The sequence below is a fragment of the Semicossyphus pulcher genome, unplaced genomic scaffold, assembly GCF_022749685.1.
Source record: "Semicossyphus pulcher isolate SPU_LCO1_2020_fin unplaced genomic scaffold, fSemPul1.0.p SCAF_13, whole genome shotgun sequence".
In the NCBI taxonomy this organism is placed as follows: Eukaryota; Metazoa; Chordata; class Actinopteri; order Labriformes; family Labridae; genus Semicossyphus; species Semicossyphus pulcher.
In genome coordinates this window covers 15931075-15951007 of record NW_027211637.1, presented here as the reverse complement: position 1 = coordinate 15951007, position 19933 = coordinate 15931075, and the positions used below count along the sequence as shown (strand labels likewise).

Sequence of the window (19933 nt, the reverse complement as noted above, 5' to 3'; positions counted from 1 at the left end):
TAAACTCAAGGTCACTTCTTCATTACATTGGGGCAGAGCTTCCTGCAAGGGGGGTATAAGGGAAATAAATGAGCCCTCTGTGTGGCTGTCACGAGGGCAGCGAAATAGGTGAACTTCCCTCTTCAAATCAATTTGGGGTCAGCCGAGGAGTGCATCCAGTGGCTCTGAAGAATGACGGAGCACCCCCCAGCCTTGACCAAAGTCGACATAAATCAGACCCGGAGCCAGGAGCTTTACTGCACTGAGCAATGTGTCTGCATTGCTTAACTCAAGACCCCTCTGCAGACCTGAAGACTGCAGAGGCCGCTGCTAAGCTCATTCCAAGACATCTGGCCCCCTCCAACTTACACAACAAACTCAAGTGTCTGTCGAGCTTTGAGAGCAATGAGGCATCTTTCTTTAAAAACAAAAAACTGTTATTATTGTTGAATTATTATACTTCTTCGCCGCCTAAGCAGCTGGGAATTTTATTTTGAAAGAGTCAAGAATTTTGTCTCTAAAAAAGGTATTTACTCCCATTGTGTTTATTGACACCAGCAGTTTGACTGCAGCTGTTTTCAAGGTGATTTCTTCCAAATATAGACACACTTTTATTTTACTGCCGACCTGGCCTCTTACTTAAGAGAAGATGAAGTATTTGCTGATTTATTCCTCTGAGAGCCAGAGGCATCAAGGTGAGTTTTTATCACTCTCACCCACCTTGTTTTCATTACTCAGAGCGTGGTCGTCCTCACGCCTCAACAAGAGCCTGTAATTTTTTCCTGATCGTAAAAAAAAAAACAGGCATGTGGACAGCGTCTGATAAAATCCGTTTTATGGGAGCTCATTCAACATGCTTTCATGGTTTGTTGTGATATGTCTGCTCCTGTTTAACCTACAGTTTCTCATGGCTGCCGGCCAAGCTATGAGCAGTGCACCAACATTTAAAAAAAACAAAAATCCCCCTGTTACTGTGGTTGACCTTTCAGAATGAAATGTCAAAGGGATGTCTAATATGATGGAGAAAAAGATGTTTACAAAGAGAGAGAGAGAAAAGGGCATTTCCCCTTATAAGGCTGGATCTTGATTTGCAACTGCATCAACAGGCAAAGCGGATTAGAGGATGCCCACACAGGACAGGAAGAGGCCGATAACACAGGAGGAAAGCTTTGAAGTGACCCTAACCACAGTCTGACATGTATCATGCCTCACTGTACAGATACATCCATGAAATAACCAGAACAATAACTGTTATTGTAGCGTTCGGAAGGGGAAGCCAGCGTGAACAGATACACTGTGTTTTCAGATTATTGCATTTGTTGATCTTGTTCTGCTTTCTAAAGACGAGCGCGAAGAGCGAGCAGTGAAAACTTACGACACAGACAGTAAGTGTGACTTCATGTGAGAGTAGTTTGTGCGACGCCAGTTTCCACATAGCTGAAGCTCACTAAGCCCATCGCTGTCTGCGCCCTGAGCTGGTGTTTTATACACCCCTGTCAAAGCAGCTTTTCTCTGCCTGACAGCACACACACACACACACACACACTCAGATTACTCTACACTTACTGCTGTATCTTATGTGTTATGTAATAATGCTACTCTTATAATTATAAGCACATGCAAACCTCTGAAAACATCTAAAGCCATGTGTTGTGTAATCGTATGAAAATAAATATCAGATTTATTTGTTGACTTGACTTTGCGAGTTAGTGTCTGAAGCAGAAATAAATCAATTACAAACAATTCACCACTGGAGGAACAAATTGAGACATCCTGTGAGAGCATTCACTCTGAAACAAAAACAACCAATGCAATATATTTCACCCTACATCCGCAATAATCCGTGCTGACGCGCGGGTCGGAGCACTGCACTTTAAACTCCATCACACAACAAAGAGGAGGAAGAGTCTTGGCCTTCCTTTCTTGTTTGTTTGCTCATTCCATTTATATCCCTCCATCCAGCTGTCCCCCACTTCCCACAGCCTTAATAGGTGACTCCACAGGGCTGAGGCTGGATTCAATCCAGCTTGTGTCTTCTCTGAATTAACAACACTGTGATGTCTTTATTGTCTGCTCGCCCAAGGTGACAGAAGACAAAAGCAGAGATGTGCTTACACCCTGGGAGAGTGTGTGTTTGTGCTGACAACGCTACAAGGGAAGCAGACATATGAGAAACTTCTGGTGCACTCTGTACACCGTGCACTGTTTATGAGTGCGGATCAAGTTACTCATATACAAAGTTTACATTAGTCCTGTGGGAGGCAGGGAGAAGTTGCAGTCCTGCTGTTATTGCAGACTAAAAAAGTAGCCCTCTCTGTGTGTGTGCTGTACAGTGAGAACAAACACTGACTCGGGCCTTCTACAGAAATAAACATGCTGACTTTAAATCTCTCTAACAAACTAGATCACATAAGCACGAGATTGCAGAAAGTACGTAATGCGACAAATTGAGTGCAATGGATGCAAATCAGATCAGGGCCACAAAAGTGCATTATGCAATTCTCTGCATTACATTAGCAGCTGATACCGAACCAGTCAAAAAAAAATCACATGTGATCCATCCATGAGGTAATAGCTGGCCTCACTCGTCATCTAACAGAGGCTCTAAGAAGCAGCACATACCTGCCACAGTGTGTTCAACTGGTGCCACTGCAGTGCAGCAAACACCAGAGGTGACACAAGTAGCTTCAGTGCCCGCTGACGTATTTAACACCTTTACAGTGTTTACTGATGTTGTACATTGAGAGGAAACAGGACATCAGCTGCTGGTGTTCTGCTGCAATGAACATGCTTCTCTCCTTGACTATCAAGGAATGCCAGAGGGACAGTGATGACTCTCCTCTGCAGACTAAAATAGCTCTAATGTCCGCTGAGAGCTTCGCGACAACCTCCAAGCCCAACACGTTCACAGTATAACAGGGTTTGTCTTAGTGGTTTTATGACCTACAATGAACCCTATTCAATTAGTGCTTGGGGTAAGACCTTTATATTGAGAACAGAATTCTCATGAGTCAAATATTTTAAGATAGAAGACATTTTCCATCGCTAGTGTTTGAATCTTTCTTTATGGAAAATGGTTCTGACATTCAACTGAAGGACAGAAAAGCAGCTCTATCTGCATGACCTTCTTTCATCCCTCCAGCAATCAGCCTGCAAAAGCTCACTCTGCTTGGAACCGGTTTTCATTTGATCTAGATATCAGGAATTGTTTTATCATCAACATAAACTCCAGTTAACATGTTTCTACGGAACAAGAGACCTCAAACCCTCCAGCCCCTCTTAGAGAAAAAGGAATTTATAGAGGAGGGGGGGGTCTCTCACTGGACTGTCACATGAAGCAAAACATTACACTGGAGGAAAAACAAGCCATTTATTCAATTAAGTGGAAGAGACAAATACACTAGGCCTGTTCAGGCCAGCCAGTGCAGTCACATTATTGACATTTCATTTACATTGAGGTCGTGACCTCCCTCTGTTTGTGTTCAGCACATCTGTACAAGCCCCACTCTGACCAGTGTTTCCACACAGGAGAACGTTGTCCGGTCTGGATGTAGCAACCGACTTTAAACGGGACTGAATACAGTACATGTTCTTTATTTGTTTTGTTTGTTAACGTGTTCTGGGTTTATTGTTTCTGTTTTATCAAAAAATTACAAAATTTTGTGCATACTGATGAGACAAACTCATGATGAAGTTCATCTGTAAAAGGAAAAGACTGATGGCAAACAGACACAGTCTGAATAAAATAAAAATACAAAGACTGCAGCTCTTGCTCGTCGTCCCAAAGAACACCAAGTGGCCAAGTCCTATTGGACGCCACATCACTGGATTACGGATGGATGGTTGGTCGAGCGCCACCCGAATTCAGTCTTTAAGATCCAGTGGTTAAAAAGTGATTGTGAATCCGGTTATGCTTGGATGGTGCTCTTAGCAGTGAAGGCCATGTAGTAGAACAGGATACCAATGAGGGCAGCCACCACCTCAGTTGACACCCATGGGCCGTTCCATGCACCCTGCAGAGATGAAAAAAATAAAAAAGGTTATTAAAAAAACAAGTTAACAGGAGAAATGACGAAAAAAAATGTTACCCAACTACATAGTCCAGATTCATCATGTGCCAGGAATGCTCTGGAGCTGAATGGCTGTGATTGCTCAGAAGGGACCAAACATCACAAAGAACAAAACCATAAGACCTATGATGCAACTCTTTATGTAATGATCCTTCAGTTTTTTAGTACATATAAACTAATAATAGAAGAAAATCACTTGTAGATGATAGATTTCTCAATTAGACATGACAAAATACTTTCCCATTAAGTTCCCTCTCAGACCCACAAAGCAGCAGCTTTGTTGCCCTAAGAGAGAATTACTGAGCATCTCTGTGGGATTACTAAAAATATTTTTTCATAAAATCAGTGCTGTTGCCGTTTTAGTGTCATAAGAGTCGGTTGACCTTTGTTGATATGAAGCAGTGCCCAGTATTTGTCTGTAAATAGCACCATGAGAACAGTTGCATACAAAATCCTGTTGTACTAAATATATAAAAATACTTACATTAACAAATACTGTACATTAGTGCAGAATTCCTGTTTGAAATGGATTGTCTCTCATATAATTAAGTCTTTAAGCCATTATATGAGCAATGTTTTCTGTACATTCTGTGGAAAAAGTGCTCAAACTTGAGCCTTTAGCTTAAGTATTTTGGCCTCTAGAGGGCAGCAAAAACTAGCTGCAAACACAGCTCTGACATATTTTCACAGAGGTCAGAGGTCTTTTTGCATGCTAATAAGAGCTGTAAGACTGAACTGAAGACAGGAGTTAAAGCTCTGTTAGGCGGAGGTCAACCGTTGAGTGATATTTCTGAATTCAAGCTACGCCTCTAAATTAAATGATGCAATATTAGTGTACCAAAACAGATTTAAGCTGCCGTTACATTAAGAGTGTTAACTCTTAACAACGCTCACTGCATCATGACAGTGAATGCATTCACATGGTCAGTCTAAGGGTCTATAAGAGACTCACCCGGTGGTCGATGTTGACTGAGAAGAGAGGCTCAATGGCATTTACGTCTTCATTGTTTCTCTGGGCCTGAAACACAGGAGATTCACACAAAATGAAAACCTTTCCTTAAGAACACTGCACATTGCAAAACAAATGGAGCTCGCTAGCAGTAAACGTATTCACTCGGTATCAAACACTAACCTTGCGCAGGGCACTGTAGGACTCCTCATCGAAGAACTTGACCTGATATGTTCCAGAGCTGGCCTGTTTGTGAGGAAGACTCCAGGACACCTGAAAGAAGAAGTCACATGTTGACTGAAATGTTCAAGCCTTCATTCCCCTCTGAGCAGCTGGATTTTATATGATTGCAATCCTTGTTGTATTGCCTGGATTTGTACACTAAAGGAATCTTAACCTAAAAAATTACCAGAGTAGAAGCCTCTCCAGATGTCATGTGTCTTCTCCTTGGACTGTCAGATAAACTATGACTTTTAAGATGACACTGCTTTACTTTGTTTCAGTAATATCAACCTTAAAAAACAAAAATCTAGCAGCAGTCTTATTTTCTACAAAGTAGTAGTTGCTAATGGCAGCTATAAGATAGATCATTGCTGTGTAGACTACTAGAATAGAAGACCTGAGACTTACAGTGAGACAAAATGTATTGTTCAACTACTTGTGGCTTTATCATCAACCTCCCTCAGTGTCATTATCTTTTGTTATCTAGATTTAACCACCAAACACCCCACAAGTAGATACAGTAAGAGAAAATGTGGGTATTTGTACATATGAGCATAAGACCACCACCATACCTGGTACTTGCCAACATCCTGGCCTCTGGTCACAGGGAACTGTCTTCCATTGACATCAGCATACAGAGTCACACTCTGGAGAGGGCAGATAAGATCATCAGTTGGTCAATAACATCAATATATGAACAAACTGTCATTTTTAAAGTGTTTGGGGGTTGACTGTTACCTGTGCTCCGTTGGCACAGGCCAGGCTGAGCTCAACGATGAAGACAGACTCTGAGGAGATGACGGCGTCTGACGTGGTGTAGGCCGAAGGAGTGATCGCTGGGTCTGTGCAGCTCTCTCCTGTCACCATAGACAGCACAGCAGAAGTTAACTAAAATACTGCACACAAATCTATCATCTCACTAACAAGTAACACACATATCACCAGGACTAAACTCAGAAGACAAATGGAAGTGATTTGATGTACTAGCTACCGGTTAGCTATGGATAGCATTGAAGGCTATTTAACGCCTGCAAATCTCTTCCAACGGTTCCCCGCGGACTTACCCGAGCATGCGGCCACAAGCAGAGCGAGGAAGGCGGCTATCCGGATCATCGTGGTGTCTGACAGGTATTCAGGGAGGTTTACTGTTTTTCCTGAGGGTCAGCTACTGAACTGTACTGCTCCTCTCAAACTGACTAAAGGGAAGAAGTCCACCTCAGCTCACCGTAACAGCACCTCTGCGGCTGCGCTTGAATGACGTGGACTATGGCGCTGCAAAGCATTCTGGGGGATATCTCTGTCGACACGTCATCTGAATAAAATACAAGAAACTAGCCATTGCATTTATAAAAACGGAATAAATGTCCTGTAGATTTTAAAAAAAAAAAAGTAATCAGTTGTGCTGCACCATATTAAAATAAACAGTCTGTAAAAGACTTAGGCCGAAATCAAATTTAAATCATCAAGCATCATTGAAAATAGGATTTTTATTTGCCAAAAGGAGAAAAAAAGTATTGATTCTGTTCAAATAGGCCTAGGTAATTGGGATTATTTTTATATTATAAACTTTATTATAGCTCTGCATTTATATCAATGAGAGCTATATCATGTGTCTGAGTTGAGGGTGGAATTTCAGAACCAGGGTTTATTGCCAAGTAGGTTAACACAGACAAGGAATGTGTTTTGGTGCAGAACAGTTATTACAGAACTAAAAATAAGTAAAAGATAAGAATAAGAGGCTTAAATAGAACAAGATTTAAAAAAAAAAAAAAAAAATAGGCAATAAGAATAAAAAAAACAATATGTATAATACAAAATATGTACAACAGGTGTAATGAGAACGAGAATTTGCTTCCCACCTGCCAATTTTGAGCTTAATCATACGTTTTTTTGCTGCAGAAACATTTCATCAGGAAAAAAATGATAAGAAGAAATAAGACAAATAGGTCTCCAGCAGCATTACTGCTAGGAGGCTTAAAAAAAAAAAAAAAGACGTCAGAATACCCAAAATATTTATTTGGCATGAAGTCCAGATATACAGACGAATCATAAAGTGTGAACCAAGGTACAAATATTTAATATATACAAATTCCTTACAGCTATAGTTTTCACAGTTTTCTTATCAACAACGTGACTTATTTTGGTAAACGGACATTTAAAAAAATTACATGTGAGAATATTTAATAAAACCCGCTGAGAAAATTAGGCTTGAAGAGCTTCACACCTTCCCAGATGCAGATATAAAGTCATACGCTGCATGAACACCTTCAGTTGTATACAAACGCCTGTAAGTTTCAAGTAAGCCAGAGTTTCCACATTGTACTGCAGGTCTGCAGTTACAGCAGGGTTCTGCAGTTCAAATCATGAATGAAAAGGTCTTCAGAGGAGAGAGCCACCCAGTGGTAAGAAGCAGAACCCAATCACAGGGACCTCAGAGAAGTGACTGAGGGTCAGTGACCTCACTTTTCTAGAAATAGATGTGCTGAAAGCTGCTGTCAGTGCACATCACCCTACACCTCAGTTTTCATTTGTATCATCCCTCTCTCCCTTTAATGTCATCTACTGATGCCAGTTTCTCAATCCAGTGGATCTGCTGCTTTGAAGAGCCCTGCTCATCTCCCCCTGCGTCCATCCCGCTTCCCCTTCCTTTGGGCAGCTTGGGCAGAGGGAGAGGAGGCGGTGGAGGAGGGATCCTGCACGACTTGCCGGGAGAGGAGCTCCTTGAAGACCGAGTCCATCTGGCGACAGACCGCCTGCGAGATGAAATAAACAATGGTGATGAGAGAGAGGAAAGACAAAAGTTTCTTTGTGATCTGTGCTCCCTTCTGCTCGATAGTTTCTGGTTGTTTCTCAAAGCCATAGTGTACTATTGTCATTCAATTATTAGTTATTTTGTTTAGCTTACTAATAATTATAACACTTCATGTATGTAAACAAATATTTCACAAATGTTACAATGACCAAAAATAAACCACCAAAAACTACCATTTGATTGCAGGAAGTTAAAACCCTTTGTTTTGTTTTATCCTCTGAGTATAAAACTTGATTAATCTTTTCAGCCCTTTTGTTCAGATCACCCACTTATCCTCTAGACGAGCACTGCAGAACATCTGGACAATAATCTGTTTATTACGAACAATATTTACAACTGCAGCTGTGACTGATTGTTGTAAAAATCCTAAGTAGTATAAAACAATGACAACCGATGTATCAACTATAATCCATAGCCATTAATTACAACTGACAGACACGTGATAAAACTGTCACATAGAGGAACATTTCAATTAAAAACAAATGAGAAATAGGACAGACCTTGTCAACTTGACTGGGAATATCCTCAGAAGACAAGGGTTCCTGATATCTGTAAGGAGAAAAACATGGGAAAACATAAATTTCTCACACAAACAGTAGCGGTCAGTTGTGGACCTGTGATTCTCAGTGGTACTTACTCTCTGCGCATATTGCCAGGTGAGTGAAAACGTCTTTGTTTCCCCATGGGAATCTGGATCAATAACTTTCCACATGAAGCGAGGCTGCCCCCTGTTGGTCCAGCTGTCAACCTGTTTTTGTCAATGGAGCCACTGCTGTTGGCTCGAGGACGCTCGGCTTTTCTCTGCGTTGGTGCTGAAGATGAGCTGGTGATGCTGTCAACTGAGACTCCGAATTCCAACTCTATAGCACAACACATTGATACTATTTAATACAGAGACACAGCTTTAGAGAAGAAATAACTTATCAACATCCAACTCTCACATGTACGCTGCTTTGGACTAACGTGTCCAAGAGGAACATGAACTCACCATCTTTGCTCTGGTTGTACTCTGATTCTACATCTCCTTCTTCAATGATAGGCTCACTATGGAGAAAAGACCCTCTCAGATTCCACCATTCATTTTATCCATGCTGTGTGTTTTGATTTAGATCCATCATCTTCTCTCTTACCAGTCATCCTGTTCCAGTGTCATGCATTTCTCATACACCGGTCCTTGGACTTCGCCCTGGTTTGGGAAGATGCTTTCATGCTGGAGGATGATGTCCTTCACCAGAGCGTTGATCTGAGGCTGCAGGGTGACGACATCATCATCGTGTTCCCCTCGCACCAGGCTGGGGCCGAAACACACGGCCAGGTTGTACGGCTGCATCATGTTCTCGTCACTGTACTGAGACACGCTGGACGGAGGGAGAACATAATATCAAAAATGTACCTCAACAGATCTCATATCAGTCATTTCTTCGACAACTATTTAAAGAAGAACATACAAAAAATGTTTAGTTAAAATACTCACTGATCAAGGAATGCAAACAGGTATCTCATAACAATGATGACTGGCTCCGGGTAGGTGCAGATGACCGTTTTGAGCTGAGCTGCTCTCTCTGCCTCATTCTTTATTTCTGAGGAAGGGTAATGAAAGCAAAGATAAGCTTGTATGCTCTCAGCAACACTCCTTTGACATTTCAACACCTATAAAACACACTCACGGGCGTGCTCCAGGAGCTGGCTGGTGCTGTCAATCGGGAAGAGGGGATTCTCCAGACCTCTGAAGTAGAGCTTCAGCACTCCAGCGACAGAGTCCAGGTCGTATCTCCGCTCAGCCAGGGGGTCCTCTCCTGCAGGAGAAGCCCACAGCACACTGCCGAACATTATTAACGCTCCACTATGAAGGGAGCATCAGTACATACAGGTCAGGCCAACATATAAACACAAACATACACAGGCCTACCTCGCTCAAATGCATCCCTCAGGTTATTGACCTCCATCTGAGCGCCTGGAACTCTGAATATGCCCTCATGGTGGAGACCTGACAGACACATTAGAATATCTCAGTGATTCAAACTAGCTGTGAATGTTTAGATTCAATGCAAAATATTTTGACAGCCACTATGGGAATAATCGGAATGTCATTAAAACAATCACTTAAGTATCCTGATACATGCAACTGCTGTTGGGCTGCCTTGAAACTCACCATTGAGGTTGATGAAGCGAATGCAGCTTACTACAACAATTGGAATCTGTTGTCCTGATGCCTGAAAAAAAGCATATATGTGAAGGACTCTTTAAAAAAGCAAGTCTAATACATTACTGCTGATGTAGTGGAAAAACTGCAAGAGAAATGGTGAGAAAGATGTAAACATGAAGGCAGCTCACCTGTATGAAGGACAGCATGTCTCCGTTAAATAGTTTGTGGTTGTGCATCAAACTGGCGCTTGAGTGATTCTTCCTGATACGCACAGACTGTCCATTGTGTCTGCAGAGTAAGATGCCATAATGTGAAGATACAGTTAACTCTAATACAGCTCCGGAAAAAATTGGGAGACCACTCCAAATTCTCCTAAAGTCAGCATCTCTCTCTACATGTTACGGCCAGCCCAAGCCAGATCTGAACCCCATTGAAAACCCCCTGAATGTGAAAATTATATAAATATTAGAACCACAGAAAAACGTCATTTTCCAGAGCTGTATGTCACAATTGCAGAATGTATTCAAAGTTCCTGAAGCTCTATACAATTATTTATCTGTACCTTGGCTGGTGTCCGTTTGATGATTCAGCTAGGATGAAAAAAAAGAGGATAAAGAAGCAGCTTAAACAACATAAGCAACAACGAACCAAGTGTTTTCAATAGAGACTCTAGGTCAGCAGTTCACATTTTGGTATTCCATGAGAATTACAGAAGTGATACCTTTTTCCACAGCCACTTTCAGCAGATCATGTTTGGCTTGCAGTTTAGATTCAAGGGAGCTGCTCACAAGGTACTCTTTAACTCTCTGTGAAACATGTGACATAAAGCCATTATCATGCTGTCACCATCAGTCACTGTGGTTGTTGTCGCAGGAGTCCACATTGACAACCAAAAACCAACATTAAAACCACATCTGCGTAGAGTCAGCAATATAATATTTAAATCTTTTTTAAGTGATGCTGTTCTGCTTGGTGACCTCATGAACGGACTCACAGTGAAGTACAAGTTTTCTATTTCCTGCAGGTTGGCCCTGCGGCGGGCCACGCTGGGCTTTACTGACAGGTTCTCGATGCTGCCCTCCAGCGACGGACCGCTGCCAGGGTCCAGATCATCATCACCGATGTTCTCCAGCAGGGAAGACTGGGCTGCTGACATGCTCTTACTGGTCTGTATGAAAGTGGCAGAAATAACAACTTTGTATTATGTTTGAGGTATACTGCGCTTAGCTAGGACCATTTCACCATGACAAGGAAACAGATGTTGATGGCTTTCTCTTTCTTGTAACTGCAATTATTTTGCATTCAAGTGCCTAGAGAACTAGATAAAGAAGGGATACCATGTTATGGTAAATCGTTATTTCGTCTACGGCCATCAGACATTAAATATGTCAAAATTTCTGTTTAATTATGCACTTTTCTGCCACTCTGACCCCCAAAAATGTGATTAAAAAAGCAACACATTTTATTTTCAGCCTGGAATAAATGAGCCCCAGAATCGCATGTGGATACAATCGAACCACACAAAGGCAGACAATGGTGTTATAAAGATTTTGGGGTGTACCCTACCTCCTCTGCTTCCTCAGTGACGGCTTTCAGTCTGGTTTGTATCTGTTTGAATCTGGTCTCCAGCTCGCATCTCATCTCACACTCTGCACTGACCTCAGAAACCTGAAACACAACAAGAAAAGTTAGCACTGACATGTCAATAATCCACTTCAAAACAAACAGACACACACGCTACAGACCTGGTCTCCATCGTGGGGCTGGTAGGGGAAGCGAAGCGGCATACAGAAGGTGTTATAGTGGTCCTGCAGGAGGGTGTCCCGGTCCTGGCTCTGGTCCAGCACAGACACAGTGCCTTGGAGCTGCTGCAAGCCCGTGCACAGGTTCTGCTGGGTCCTTAATTGACTGGACAGGTAGGCCTGCATCACCCGGCTCAGAGAGAGGTGGTACCCTGCATCTGCACACTAAGAGAGACAATATCACCTTATGATTTGGATGCTTACGATCATAATGAATTCCTTAAACATGATTCTTTTAACTATGTTCAAACACTTGAAGGAGCACTCACATCTATGAGAGTGGAGATGTCTTGGAGGTAGTACTTGTTCATGGAGGCATTCGCTGCAGCTAAGTTGAGGAGGTACTCATTTCGGGCCTTGCTGCACTTCAGGTAGATCTCTTGGGCCTTACCTTGTCTCTATGGCACAGAAACAATCATCAACACGAGGGTAGAAAAGAGATATAAAGAAATACACATTATGGTACATAAATGTTTTTTACTTTTTCTATCAACCTCTCCAGTTTCTTAGCAGCACTCTGCTTCTGCTTCTCTTCCTGCTTCTCGGCCTCTTTCAGCTTCCCGTCTGCACACACGTACTCAGAGTGGTACTGGTAGTACGTCCGCCATGCCTGCAAACATGAACACATACAGGCATGATTTCTTTGGTTAGTTCAAGGAATGGAAAATGTTTGGGGTGTTAGTTTTCTCACTTACAGTCTGCAGCTCTGTGGTAACCTTGAGCAGCCCATCCTGTAGCTGAGTGCAGATGTCTTTACTCTGGAAACAAGTTGCAGACACATGATACCACAAAGTGAGATGGCACAATGCGGAAGGAACATAGTGAGCCACAAAATGTCAACCCTCGAGTGTGTCAAGAGTTCAGTAGAAATTTAGAAGGGGAGAGTGTGTGCAATGCTAGAGTCAGGTAAATCGCACTCCACAGGTACAGACTTGTCCTGAATGCTTAATGAAAGACTTGTTTTCTTCAGTGCTCTTATCGATACCTTTTTAGCGAGGCGTTGTGTGTACTCCAGGCAGTGTGAGAGGGGCTGGATTAGGAAGTTGCCGCAGCTCTCGCTCAGTCTACTGTGGTCCTTACTTTCTTGGCGGGTCTGTGACAGCAGAGCCAGCCACACCTGAGCCACTGAGTGACTGCTGGGATCCTTCCTGTAAAGAAGCAGAAGGCACAGAGGCAGAAAATTTGTAAGATACACCCTGGAATGCTCCAGAACAGTGTCCTCACATGAACGCTTGTTTATTTCGAACGTGCTGTCAAAAGGCAGGATCGAGCCTTTACCTCTTGATTCTGGAAGTAAACCTTTCAGCCAGTTTTTCCAGAGAGCGCGAGTACTCGCTTTCAATCTCACTCCGTCGTCGCAGGTAGTCTGCCAGGTCCTGCAGCTGCTGGCTCTTCTGCTCAAGTTGCAAGTCCAGCACCTTCAGCTGGTCCACAAGCTGGCAGCGCACCTCTGACAGAGAAAGAAAGAAGGGGGGAAAGAATAACAGACATGGGAAAGAGAAAGAAACACATACAACAGAAAATGAGTCATTTAGAAAGTCCTGCTGTGGCTGTGAAACAGATTTAACAGGTTCAACTTGACAAGAAGAACACATACAGTCAGCCTAAATGGGGTGCGAAGAAGGGGGTGAGACCGGTAGAAAAGGTGGAAACAAAGTCTCTAACCTTTGATTTGTGTGTCATAGTCCACCACACCGACCCTCTCCTTCCGGAGTTTCACATGGGAAGTCATTGTTGCTCCAACTGGGTGAAATTCTGGAAAAAAGGAAGTTAATATTCAAATATTTTAACATATATTAGGAGTTATCCGCTGCTCTGTTGTGATCCTTTAACCTCTCTGGCAGAATCACAGAGTTTTTTATCTTCATGCAAGCTATTTCGATCTCCTGTGCTGGACAAAGTCTGCTCATAATAAAAGGCCTTTGACCCACTGCTGCACCAAAGCATGGCTCACAACAAACTTTCACACTGTCAATGCTGCAACACCCCCTCCGCAGCAGAGCATGCCAACTTCCTTACTTCTCATGCGAAGAGAAAAAGAGCATGTTCATCTTACTGTAACACATCTCTTCAAACTGGTCACCCTCTGCGAAACGGCAGACAACTCAGAAAACCAGTTGGCATGTGCTGCCTGCTGCAACAGTCAGCCTGCAGAATTGCACGAGGTGCAAAAATAGCTGCAGCAACATCTCGGCTGCCCTAAAAATAGGGTGAACCACAAGCCGTACAACTCTGTGGGGATGTCTGCTCCGAGGACTACGGGTGGTTTTACCAATGACTCTTATGTGAACTGATGCAACTATAGTAGAGTCTGTAAAAATACAACAGCAGGTCAAGCTCCTTTTAAACAAACACTCTCTCTGACCGAGATGAGGCTGAAGACTGAAACATCAAGAGCTCTGGTTGCTGGTTTCTTTCCATTTTGATCTTGTTTGACAGGAAACAAACCCTTATGTAAATGTTGGACCATTCTCAGAAACATCTAGATGACATAGTGCAGAGTGGAGGATGAATGGTGCGTCTTGATGAATGGCATTCAAACTCAAGATCATCTGACAGGCCTTTGACAAATTGAAAGTCAAGTTAGCCTCTAATGTCTGCAGGATCTCGCTCATTAGGACGACATTTAGAGCACATCAGAAAGGGGAAGAGTTCTTTCTTGCTGGATCATTGCCCTTTGTACACAACCAACACACATTCTCTCTGTTTCTACTTTAACTTCCCCCTTTTTCACAAGCCAAACACCACTCATCAGCATTTTGTTCTGCTGAAACATTTACCGACAGACCTGCTAAGAAAAGCCTGCTGTGTTACAACAAACGAGAAACTCCCTGAAGAAAGGAGAGTGTCTCATTTTTCCAGCCCGTGTCACCCTTTTCCATGAGCCCTTTCATTCTTGCTCTATGCGATCAGCAGTGAATCACCATCTCCTGTCGTCACAGTGCACTGCGATATTTTATTTAAGCTACTCTTCATCTAAATGCAACTGCTCTTTTCAGTTGCTATTAAAGTGTTTCTGGGTGTTTCAATCTGGGTTTCACAAGTACAAACACATAGATGCTGCCTGAGTTATGAAACGGTTATGACCTGAGGGCTGCGTCTTGAGCAAACAAGAACATAAGTGAAATAATCAAGCAGAATGAGCTTCTATAAGAGCACAAAAACAGGTTTATTAAACCTAAACTGGCAGAAGGGTGTGTTTGAGACAGACAAGTTAGTAAACAAGAGTCCTACCTGATGAGGAGCAATCTCGACTAGTCGCGTCTCCAGACTGAGGCAACTAAATAATGCCAGTTAATAACACAGTAAGCTCTCAACTGTTTCACCTCCCCCTCACGTTGGACACGGATGGATGTGGGTGGAGTGGAACTCATCTCTGACTCTCTCTCTCTCTCTCTCTCTCACACTCATTGCTTTACTCCTCTCGCTTTCTCACCCGTCATCTCACTCACACATTCACTTTGAGCCATCAGTGCACTATTGTGTGAAAGTGAGATGAGTGAAAACCTTTTGGAGCCTCTCTTTCATGCTGCCTCTTGAACTCCTCGGAAGGTTTTCAGTCCAATCAAAGAGCAGCTGTTTCCACTGATTGGTCCCTCTGCTCAGGTTATTCACAGGCTGCTGAGTGAAATCAGCTGCTGGAGTGTTCATTCGGGAGAGGGGGAAAAAAAACATGAATACTCTGGTGGCACAAGACCGGAGGCAACTATAATCCAAAATTTGGTTAACATGACCACAGTGTACGATGAGTAATGTCACCTTAAACACCTCATGTGAAGTAAAAAAGCTACACAGAAGCTAGAAACGGTGTCTGACTGCAGAGAAAGTCCCTAAAAACAATGCGTACACTTGTGTTAAAACAGGTCTTCTGTTGCATCACATCTCATTTATCTGATAATGATCACGTTAGAAGTCTTTGTTTCGAACAACAGCAACTTTCTCACCTCTAGCTGAAAGGTGCTAAATGGCACCAGGGTGTGAAAGTGAGCTATTCTCTATCTGTTACAAACGGACAACTTTCTGAAAGGTCAGCTTGCTTGATTTGCTGTCATCTGTCCTGCACTTACTTCTCTCTCACTCCTGCTTCCTTCCTCTAACTTCCTCTAACGGACGTTTGTCAATGGAACAGAGAAGTGGGTTTTTTTAATTTATTTAAAGAGTCCTAATGTTTTACATGAAATTAACTTCTCAGTTTACAGGGACAAACTGTGTCAGAAGTTCAGAACAGTTCTTTGGTTAACTTTGTGTAACGCTGTCTGCCACAGTGTCCTTTTGAAAGCTGCCACTAGGGGTCACCAAAGTTAAAACTCTTTAAATGCTTCACACTGTTGGGGCATTTTCATGATCAATGGGAACCTTTAATGCAGATCTTGTGCATCTCATATGACTGTATAGAACAGATGTAATATTTATGATAGTACCAGTTTACAATGTATACAACTGTTTCATTGATGCCCTTGAGGCCAACTTTAACATTTTGCAACAAAAATAAGAGACTGCTTTTAGAAAGCAACAGTCACTGAAGCTGCTTTTCTCTTAGTAAAATAAGGGCAAAAGCAAAACCAAAAGTGTTATTTGAAAGATTTATTTGCAGTAATTGTTAAATAATGAGACCAGATTGGACAACCTGAAAAGCACGGGCTGTTTTGCAATCCAATAAAAACATTGAGATCAGTTTTTCATTTTGGCTTCATTTAGATAACAACCCGATTCATGTCATCATCCAAGAACTTTTCATCACTGCAGTAAAAAGCAAGCTTGAAGAGAAACCAATGATGGAAATGTGGGCATTGTCGCACAGACAGTCACAGTTTGCAAAGGCAGAGACCTTATCAAATAGAGATAAGTGGAAATGAGGGGTGAATTTTAAAATGTCTAGGACTGCAGGGTCATTGTGAATCAGAAGAAGAATCTTTAACGTCTGTGCTTTCTGTAGCCTCGCTGACTTCACTCAGCTCCTTGCTCTCTCCTCCGCTGTCCCTCTCGCTCTCTCTCTCCTGGTCTCCGGACCCCGACGGGCTCTGGCCAGAAGGTGCCTCCTGACCAGAGACGCGAACGCCGGGCTTCCTCAGCTGGGGGACCAACAGACGACAATATGACACATTAACAATAAGAATCTGCCAGTATAGTGCCAACATGCGTAGCCATTGTATGTAAACGTAGAGGAATGTGTCACCTCATCAGCCATGTGGGCCAGGTCTCTCTTCATGGCGTAGGCATCCTCCCCATCTGCATAGTATTTAGGCTCCACCTCACTTATCCTGTGATGAACAACAATATAACACTTTAGATACAATCAGAACAACTCATTAACTTAGGACAAGAGACCTACTGGATCGGGAGACTTTCAAAGTCAATGTATGCCAATTTCAATATATGTCCTGTGGGAATCTGATAGCAAGAATGCTAACGTTTCTGAAAGCCCTCAAAGATGTGTATTTAAAAAGAAGCTTTACACAAAGTGTACTGCAGAGCTGGAGGTGCTGGCTAAAGTAGTCAGAAAAAAATAAGTACCGAGCCTGATCAAAGGAAAGTACGTTGCTCTTATGAGTGTTAAAAAAACACACGTGATCAGATATTTTTACACGTTGAGTTTGCATTCACTTCCACAAACTCTTTTAGTTTCATTATTTTTTCCAACCTCAGAAGATATCTTTGGCGCTTCTGTGATGCAATTTCTTGTTACTTATCGGTCAACATATACCAAATATATTCAATATAAATATATCTGCAATAAGCTAATTTCGACTCATATACAAGCCTGTCTGATTCATTTGCCTAGCTGTACTTACAATGTCTATATTTCTGAAAATCTAGGATATAGCTAAGACCAACATAATTTCCATATTAAGAAATAGACTTACTGGAATTTGAGTGTGTTTGAGTACAGGTGCAGGGCTGCTCGGTTGCTGCAGGGGGGAGGAGAAGACTGGTAAGTCCATTGTAACGTTCATAGTAAGAAAACAGTGCACAGTACAGACAGTCAGCAGTACCTCTTGCGGACATGAAGAGAGACATATTTAGCATTGAAGTTTTCTATCATGGCCCGGCTGGCCTGGTCCATCAGCTTCTGAGCCAGACCAAGACGTCTGTGGGAGCGCTTTACTGCCTGGAAGACACAGAGAGAGAAGAAGAGAGAGGGGTTTTTGTTTACACAAGCCAGCCAAATATTTAATATAAACATGTCAATTAAATAATAGAGGAAATGTATGAGGTTTCCCCCATTCATACTCACCAGGGATGTGATGTGTCCATGAGGTACATCATCTGGATCCTCCTCCCTAGTAATAAAAGACAATGGTATTTTAACATTATATACATCTCCAATGTATGTCGGGTTAAAAAAGCTAACACATACTCACATCTTTGCCAGCACATATCCCACAATTTTTCCATTTTCGTCCTCTGCAATGTATGAGAGCTGAAATATGAACAATGAATAACAGATTATGAGTGTCGAACAAACGAATTCACAGTGAGGACTTACATAGTAGAAGCAGTGTTGTTAGCAGAAACAGGAAGAATGGGAAACTGATCTGTGGATTACCTGAGGCCAGGACAATCCATGATAGAAATAGTATTTCATCTGGTAGTTTTCTGGAAGACACAGCAGGTTACAGTGCTGCATGTTCATGAGGTCCTCCGGCTGGAAGAAAGAAAATTAAAGTTAAAAACGTGCATGACATAATGCTAACATTCTAACCGACGATACTTGGTCAGCTAACAAGTCGATTATAGCTACTAGCTTAGCCACCAGTTGGTAGAAACAGCATGGCTTTCGGGAGGATTTAAGCACACTTACCCTTGCGTTTCGTATGTTCATTTTGATAGTTGGCTTTTTATGTAGACTGAAAAAAACAAAAATCAAGTATAGTAAACGGATCAATCAATTCATAATAATTACGCTATAATGTTTAAAGACTTTGTCTTGCTAGCTAGCTAGCCAGCTAAACCGAGTTGCTAGCTAGGAAGGGAGGGGAGGAAGGAGCATGCCACAATAAAGAGAGACATTTCCGGTTACAGTGTGGGCTAGAACTTCACAGTAAAAGCTGTTACCCTTGCAGGAGGCACGAAACATGCAAAAAATCACATTTATTTTGAAGAATAGACTCACGTCGATCCAAACTCGGATGAAGCGTTGCGGACTGTTGTCTCAAACTTTATAAGACTACAGGACGCATCAGTCTGGGCAGAGAAAGGTTTGTATTACTGCCCCAACCTGAGATTCAATCTGTTCCCATTATTTGTTACAAGTTTCAACACAAAAGTATTATTTTAATTTCCAGATTCTGTATGCTCATACAAATATATAATGTCTAACATTACTGTTAACTACCATTTTGGCATTGTAAATATTTTAAATTTGAACTATAGGCCTATTGACTATATTTATTATTTATTTTTTATATTTATTCATATATCATGTCTGACCTGGTCTTGTGTTCAAATCCTCAAACATTGATTTTAGTTTAGGCTATCTTGTGCTCAGATGATCCCTATCATGTTCCAACAATTGTAATAAATGAAAAAAAGACATTTATTTCAACAAAACACCTGCATAACCAGTAGTAGTCCAGCACTGGTCTCTGGGTAAATTATTATCTGTTTTGTATTTATATGAAACAGATAATAATAAGTTTAGGGTTTACAGGATAGGAGGACTCAGGACTCTGCAGAGGGTTGGAGTTTGGGGCCTTTATGGGCCAAAAAGCACACTTTTGTCCTGGAGCCCCACATCAACGTCAGTCTGTCTTACTACTCTTCTCTTGTACACTATGTAAGGCTTGATAGTTTTTTTACATAGCTGAGACTAAGCCTTAGCATTTCCTATTAATTAAATATTAAAGGTGTGTGGCCATTAAAGCTCACCTTTTTGTGTGTCTTTTTCTTATTGTAAGTGTCAATCAATAAGGTCAAAATCCAAGTGTAAAGCCTTTGTTTTTTAATTTAATC

General features: G+C 42.0%; 3 protein-coding genes across 5 annotated transcripts; all 3 read right to left on the bottom strand.

The window, feature by feature from the left end:
* Window positions 1–3335: 3335 nt before the first annotated feature.
* Window positions 3336–6446, bottom strand: ssr4 (signal sequence receptor, delta). The gene is made up of 6 exons (XM_069660351.1): window positions 6285–6446; window positions 5959–6077; window positions 5793–5867; window positions 5182–5271; window positions 5002–5067; window positions 3336–3992 (listed from the first exon to the last, which is right to left on the bottom strand). The coding sequence occupies exons 1-6, from the start codon at window positions 6331–6333 to the stop codon at window positions 3888–3890; spliced, it is 504 nt and encodes a 167-aa protein (XP_069516452.1). The 5' UTR covers window positions 6334–6446; the 3' UTR covers window positions 3336–3887.
* Window positions 6447–7224: 778 nt separating this feature from the next.
* Window positions 7225–15532, bottom strand: LOC138589932 (rho GTPase-activating protein 4-like). 2 transcript variants are annotated; one of them, XM_069660426.1, is made up of 22 exons: window positions 15488–15532; window positions 13646–13735; window positions 13259–13430; window positions 12966–13128; window positions 12676–12738; window positions 12462–12590; window positions 12250–12378; window positions 11924–12145; window positions 11745–11846; window positions 11173–11346; window positions 10900–10984; window positions 10741–10768; window positions 10367–10466; window positions 10185–10245; window positions 9942–10019; window positions 9700–9828; window positions 9507–9612; window positions 9163–9390; window positions 9021–9076; window positions 8670–8892; window positions 8533–8581; window positions 7225–7973 (listed from the first exon to the last, which is right to left on the bottom strand). In XM_069660426.1, exons 2-22 carry the CDS (start codon window positions 13710–13712, stop codon window positions 7833–7835), a joined length of 2505 nt encoding a protein of 834 aa, XP_069516527.1. In that variant the 5' UTR covers window positions 13713–13735; window positions 15488–15532; the 3' UTR covers window positions 7225–7832. The 2 variants fall into 2 exon arrangements, with proteins under 2 accessions (XP_069516527.1, XP_069516526.1); XM_069660425.1 differs by lacking the exon at window positions 15488–15532 and adding an exon at window positions 15215–15260.
* Window positions 15533–16549: 1017 nt separating this feature from the next.
* naa10 (N-alpha-acetyltransferase 10, NatA catalytic subuni) lies at window positions 16550–18955 on the bottom strand. Of its 2 annotated transcripts, none has more exons than XM_069660262.1 (8): window positions 18783–18955; window positions 18528–18626; window positions 18343–18401; window positions 18216–18261; window positions 17974–18089; window positions 17845–17889; window positions 17157–17241; window positions 16550–17052 (listed from the first exon to the last, which is right to left on the bottom strand). In XM_069660262.1, exons 1-8 carry the CDS (start codon window positions 18801–18803, stop codon window positions 16870–16872), a joined length of 654 nt encoding a protein of 217 aa, XP_069516363.1. In that variant the 5' UTR covers window positions 18804–18955; the 3' UTR covers window positions 16550–16869. The 2 variants fall into 2 exon arrangements, with proteins under 2 accessions (XP_069516363.1, XP_069516362.1); XM_069660261.1 differs by having other exon boundaries at window positions 16550–17062; window positions 17158–17241.
* Window positions 18956–19933: the final 978 nt, after the last annotated feature.

What these genes read in the sequence shown, in the direction of transcription:
- ssr4 (XM_069660351.1), bottom strand. Translation starts at nt 6,333, where the DNA reads ATGATCCGGATAGCCGCCTTCCTCGCTCTGCTTGTGGCCGCATGCTCG. An exon ending in CCTACAGTGCCCTGCGCAAG is followed by an intron (nt 5,068 to 5,181) that starts GTTAGTGTTTGA and finishes CCTGTGTTTCAG; the next exon opens with GCCCAGAGAAACAATGAAGA. An exon ending in CAGTCAACATCGACCACCGG is followed by an intron (nt 3,993 to 5,001) that starts GTGAGTCTCTTA and finishes TCATCTCTGCAG; the next exon opens with GGTGCATGGAACGGCCCATG.
- LOC138589932 (XM_069660426.1), bottom strand. Translation starts at nt 13,712, where the DNA reads ATGACTTCCCATGTGAAACTCCGGAAGGAGAGGGTCGGTGTGGTGGAC. An exon ending in ACATGCTGTCCTTCATACAG is followed by an intron (nt 10,246 to 10,366) that starts GTGAGCTGCCTT and finishes GCTTTTTTTCAG; the next exon opens with GCATCAGGACAACAGATTCC. An exon ending in CCTGGCAATATGCGCAGAGA is followed by an intron (nt 8,582 to 8,669) that starts GTAAGTACCACT and finishes TTCTCCTTACAG; the next exon opens with ATATCAGGAACCCTTGTCTT.
- naa10 (XM_069660261.1), bottom strand. Translation starts at nt 18,803, where the DNA reads ATGAACATACGAAACGCAAGG. An exon ending in ATGGATTGTCCTGGCCTCAG is followed by an intron (nt 18,402 to 18,527) that starts GTAATCCACAGA and finishes TTCATATTTCAG; the next exon opens with CTCTCATACATTGCAGAGGA. An exon ending in TCAAACACACTCAAATTCCA is followed by an intron (nt 17,242 to 17,844) that starts GTAAGTCTATTT and finishes TGTTCATCACAG; the next exon opens with GATAAGTGAGGTGGAGCCTA.